General features: G+C 40.9%; 1 protein-coding gene across 1 annotated transcript in view; it reads right to left on the reverse strand.

Moving 5' to 3' along the window:
- Positions 1-964, reverse strand: part of SLC26A3 (solute carrier family 26 member 3) — a 27,697-nt gene extending 26,733 nt beyond the window's left edge. Inside the window, exons 1-2 of the mRNA XM_024742236.1 lie at positions 834-964; positions 95-234 (exon numbers count right to left, since the gene is read on the reverse strand). Of these exons, the coding sequence (XP_024598004.1) occupies positions 95-234; positions 834-964 (271 nt within the window). The remainder of the gene's footprint in view (positions 1-94; positions 235-833) is intronic.
- Positions 965-5,023: the final 4,059 nt, after the last annotated feature.

Below are 5,023 nucleotides of genomic sequence, written 5' to 3' on the forward strand. Positions count from 1 at the left end.
GGGGAGGGGCCCCATCCCCAAAAAAAAAAAAAAAAAAAAAAAAAGGGTGAATTTTATGATACATGAATTATATCTCAAAAAGAAAAAAAGTTACCTTGCAGTACAGCCACCAGCCCTGTGCTGATTCCAGAAACAATGTCACTGAGGAGCCATTCCTTTATGCGGTACGCTGGCAACCAAGATGCTATGGGGAACAAAGAGAGGGCAATTCCCTTGGCCTTTTGTGCAGAACAGCTGAAAACATTGAAAGCCACCGTTCAGTTATTAATATCCAATTTTAAGTTTAGTACCTACTGTAAATGGAAAATTGGTAAAGTTAATATTATCATTTCACTAACTTTCCCACTAACATTCACCTCCTTACCCATATCAACTGCCCCCAAAGGACTGACCACCACCAAAGGATTTTTTTTTTTTAAGAAAAATGTTGCTTTTCTTTAGCCACAATAGAAAGTATCTGTCATCCTCAGCTTGACTTTACAACACTTTGATGGAGAATTTTCCTCTGTCCTTATCTATCAGTTCTCTGGTATGGAGAGATTGTGTTGAGAGCCAAGATTGGTGTTCAATTTCAGAGACTACTTTTCTAGCCCTGGCAGGAAGTAGGAGGTCTGGAAACCAAAGATAAAAAGACTTTGGAGAGGGGGGAAAAATATTTGAAAAAAGAAACATATTAAATCTTTAATAAGTAGCCAATTATAGATATCTGTTTGAAAAAAAAAAAGATTTTGGAGACTGTGGGCTATAGCCGAAAGAAGAGCTTGGAGGCTTAAAAATTTCAGAGAAAGTGCTTCATTTACTCCTAATGCCAGTACCTTAAAAAAATATCTTACCGGAACCACTTTTTGAGATGATCCAGAAGTGTCTTATGATGTCTGTGTTTCTTCTTATGTTCTTCCTCAAAAGCCTTTGTGGAATACACTGGCCTGGCCACGACGTACTGATTCCCGATGGGTTCAATCATTGTGCTTTCTCTGACCGTTGTGGTAAGTGGAAGACCTTTGGAACTATGTGGCAAACCCTTCTTGCCTTTAGCAGGTTAAAAATGCCTGAAACCAAACAGAGCTTGCTTCTTAAATAACTCGGAGATAATGTGATGCAATTTACAGATGAGTGAGCTCTGAACTGAATGTTACCACCTTTTGAGATCAAAAGAGGCTGGATTAAGGGACCTAGATTGTATATTGCGACTGTGATAATCGCTTTTTACTGCAAGGAGCTGGACACAGCTCCTCTGGGTAAGTAAACAAGGGCTTTGATTGATTTATTTTTAAAAGATTGCCAAAAAGCAATAGAAATTGACTCAGTTTACTAACCAGTGAGTGCATTTTTGACTTGTAAAGCAAGATCTCAAGAAAGGAATTTATTAAAAAAATTTTTTTTCAGCAATGTTTCCAAAGTTATGGCACTGGGGGTACTGGGACAGGTTAGATTTAAAGTCTGTTCATTGCCCCTAACTCTAGTCAAGGCTGTTCCATTTGACCCATCAGAATTTTTGTAATACATTATAAAATGTTTTTAATTTGTGAAATTGAAGGATATTGCCCATTTAAGGTATTTTCTTATTATTTCTGGGAATTAAATAGAGTTTTATCATTTGTAGTTGAGGAAACTACTCAATTTACTTAACCTTTTTGAGCTTCATTTGTATACTTGGAATAATAATACTCGTTACAAGGGGATGATGAAAATTAAATGAGAATGTTTTCACAGCATCTAGCATTGCTTCAAAGCATCTAGCACACTACAAGCATTCACTAAATGGTAGTTCTTATTCTAACTATTTGCATTTTCTACACAAGATTGTTAATTTCTTGGTTCTTATCTCAATCCTTTTTACTACAGTTAAAAGGTCAGTTTTGCAAAAGTTTTTTTATGCACATTATCTATTTAGCCCTCACAATTCTTTGAGACAAATACTATTATTATTCTTGTCATCTTCTTACAAATGAGAAGACAATAAATAGCACATAAAAGTCTCCATAAAAATCTAAGAATCTTTTCCTCAGGTCATACAGCTAGTACACTGTCAAAAATGCGACTTCTGTTTTCAGACTTTGCTGTTTCTTCTACAACACGCAGCTTCTCTTTTGTCCAGTGCGAACAGAATTGAAGAACCTTCCAACTAACTGTTAGCATTTTGCCCACTAATCTTGGTTCTGTATCATAGTTATGAATTGAATTATCTCAAACTAGATTGTACCTTGTTACATGGTGCTTTTCCAAAGCTCAAGGGATTTTTAGCATGTTTGCAGAGCTCAAATTATAACCAGGAATCAGATGCTGGCCTCAATTTCTGACCCCACCTGATCTCTCTTTGACACCCATTTCTTTCCTCACCCCATTCCCTAGCTTCCTCCAATGTCCTTTCTACTGACCTTCTCTGACCACAGTGTGGTGTTTCTGCCCCAGCCTCTGGCTTGACCTCCAGCATTTGAGACCCCGTGAACCTTGTTATGACTGTGAGACCGCCTTTGCTATTCTTTCTGAGCCTCGTCCAACCCCAAGCTGCTTGTCCTCCTTGCTTCTCATTTCTATTCCCGCTCCCACCTCTCCACACTTAATTCCAGGTGTTATATCTCACTAACTATACAGTACTTTCCATTATCAAAAGAACTTGTACGTGAAGGTGGGGATTGGCTTACTCATTGCTGTGCATAGCAAGGATTTTTGTCCTTGTTTGCCAACTACCAACCATATGGTTGGGATGTTTACACGAGATCTATCCCACGTTAGTGACTCTTGACACCTTAGGTCTCTTGCAAAGGCTGTCTTCCAGAAGAGCTTTAATCCTTGACGTATGCAACCTAGCCAACATTATTATTATTATTAGGCTGTGCTGAGCAGCTTGCAGGATCTTATTTCCCCAGCCAGGGACTGAACCCTGGCCCCCATAGCAGTGGAAGCATGGAGTCCTAACCACTGGACCGACAGGGAATTCCCCAACCTAGCCAATTTAGGATGAAGATGACTCGGGTACTGTGCATTCTATTTCTGGCAGATGTTGCCGTGGACAGAAAAAAAAAAAAAAAGATGCTGCTATTTTGTCACTTTACTCATATTTTCATCAAGTTGTTCACGGAAACTCATTAGTCCTCTTCCTTAAGAAAGATCCTGAAAGTGCTTTTTTTTTCTTCCTTTTGCTGCTGCACATTTTCTCTCTGCTAAGTCACAGTCTAATGTTTTTGGCCAGTGACAATGATTGCAGATATAACTACAGCTCTATGAAGCTTCCTTCCCTGAGGATGACCATGCCCTGGCTCTTTAGTGGATCAAAGGCCTGAGCCCTGGCCATCCTGCCACAGCCTGGGAAATGCCACCACCTCATGCCCAAGCGCTGACTACAAGGGGAGTGCTCGAGGGCCGGCGTCAGGGTGGCTTAAGAAATCTTTCCAGAACTTAGAGCGAGAGAGTTTGAGGGCCACCATTCCAACCTTGTGGTTTTCCCCTAGCTGCCATCACTTCTCCCAAAAGCTACTGCCTCATATTCCACATGTAACCAGGGACTTCCCTGGCGGCCCAGTAGTTAAGACTCCATGCTTCCAAAGCAGAGGGAACTTAAGATCCCACGTGCCATGTGGCACAGCAAAAAAAAAAACTTTTAAGAAAAAATATTCCACATGTAACCAACCATCTGAGCCACTAAATCGACCACCCCAATGGTGCCTCTGCTGAGAAAAGCTCCAGATACTCATAAATTAATGTCATTCTCCAGTTCATCATTTCTGGGATTCTTGAGAATGACCTGCTTTAGTTAGGAATTCAAAAGTGATTTTTCTTAACTTAAAAAAAAAAAACAAAACCCGAACATGTTACCTTTTCCCCAGAAATTCTTGGAAAACGTTTTCTTGGTTCCTGGAATGAATTCCACTTTCAAATATTACACCCTCATTAATGTACACCTTTTCATGTTCTGTTTTATCTTCATGCCTCAAATTTTTCTCTGGGTTTCTTAGGACATCAGTGGCTTTTGAGGGATTGAAACTCATTCTCAGGCACTTTTCCTCCTAATAATTTTTGAAATTTAAGCCTTGTTCGTGTACATTTCCAGTCTTGCTTCCTTTCCTATGATATGTTCTTTTAAATTTTTTGGCCTTTATTACATATAAATTACATACATAGACACATGCACATACATACATATACCTACATATCTTGGTCCTGTGACTTAGTCATACACGTTTGTCTTTCTCTGCTTTTTTTTTTTTGTTTTTCTGAGCAGAAATTTAGTCCTGGGATTAATTCCTGAAGTTCAGTTTTTTTCTATTTTAACTATTCTGATTTATTAATAACCTTTTTTTAAAAACAAATATATTTATTTATTTTTGGCTGTGTTGGGTCTTCGTTTCTGTGCAAGGGCTTTCTCTAGTTGCAGCAAGTGGGGGCCACTCTTCATCGTGGTGCGCGGGCCTCTCACTGTCGTGGCCTCTCTTGTTGCGGAGCACAGGCTCCAGATGCGCAGGCTCAGTAGTTGTGGCTCACGGGCCTAGTTGCTCCGCGGCATGTGGGATCTTCCCAGACCAGGGCTCGAACCCGTGTCTCCTGCATTGGCAGGCAGATTCTCAACCACTGCGCCACCAGGGAAGCCCTATTAATAACATTTTGATACTTCTAGGAATTAGGGATAGTCATGCGCATTACCCATCCCCCAAACCCTCTGAGCTCCACCCATCTGCAACCTGCAGCACAGCACTGAGTGTCACCACCTGGCTTCCAGCTACCTGGGCACCTCCATTCTGCCTGCCCCACTCCCCTGAGAAGTGTCGATGGCCATGACTTTGCATGTCTCAGCATTTATCCATTCAGTGTTCTAGTCTTTCAGGGGTCTGCCCCTTCTGTGGGAAACTAATTTGAACCAAGATGCTCATAAGCAATGCTAGTATTTTTCTTTAATTGGTGGTAACTTGAAACCAGGAGGGAAGCAGGTGTGCAGAATATTTCCCAGCCCCTCCCCAGTCACGGTAGGTAACCTCTACCACCTTGGCACAAGGTTGGCTCTCCGTGACTCCACCCCTCCATCAGA

The sequence above is a fragment of the Neophocaena asiaeorientalis genome, unplaced genomic scaffold (assembly GCF_003031525.2).
Source record: "Neophocaena asiaeorientalis asiaeorientalis breed wild unplaced genomic scaffold, Neophocaena_asiaeorientalis_V1.1 scaffold373, whole genome shotgun sequence".
In the NCBI taxonomy this organism is placed as follows: domain Eukaryota; kingdom Metazoa; phylum Chordata; class Mammalia; order Artiodactyla; family Phocoenidae; genus Neophocaena; species Neophocaena asiaeorientalis.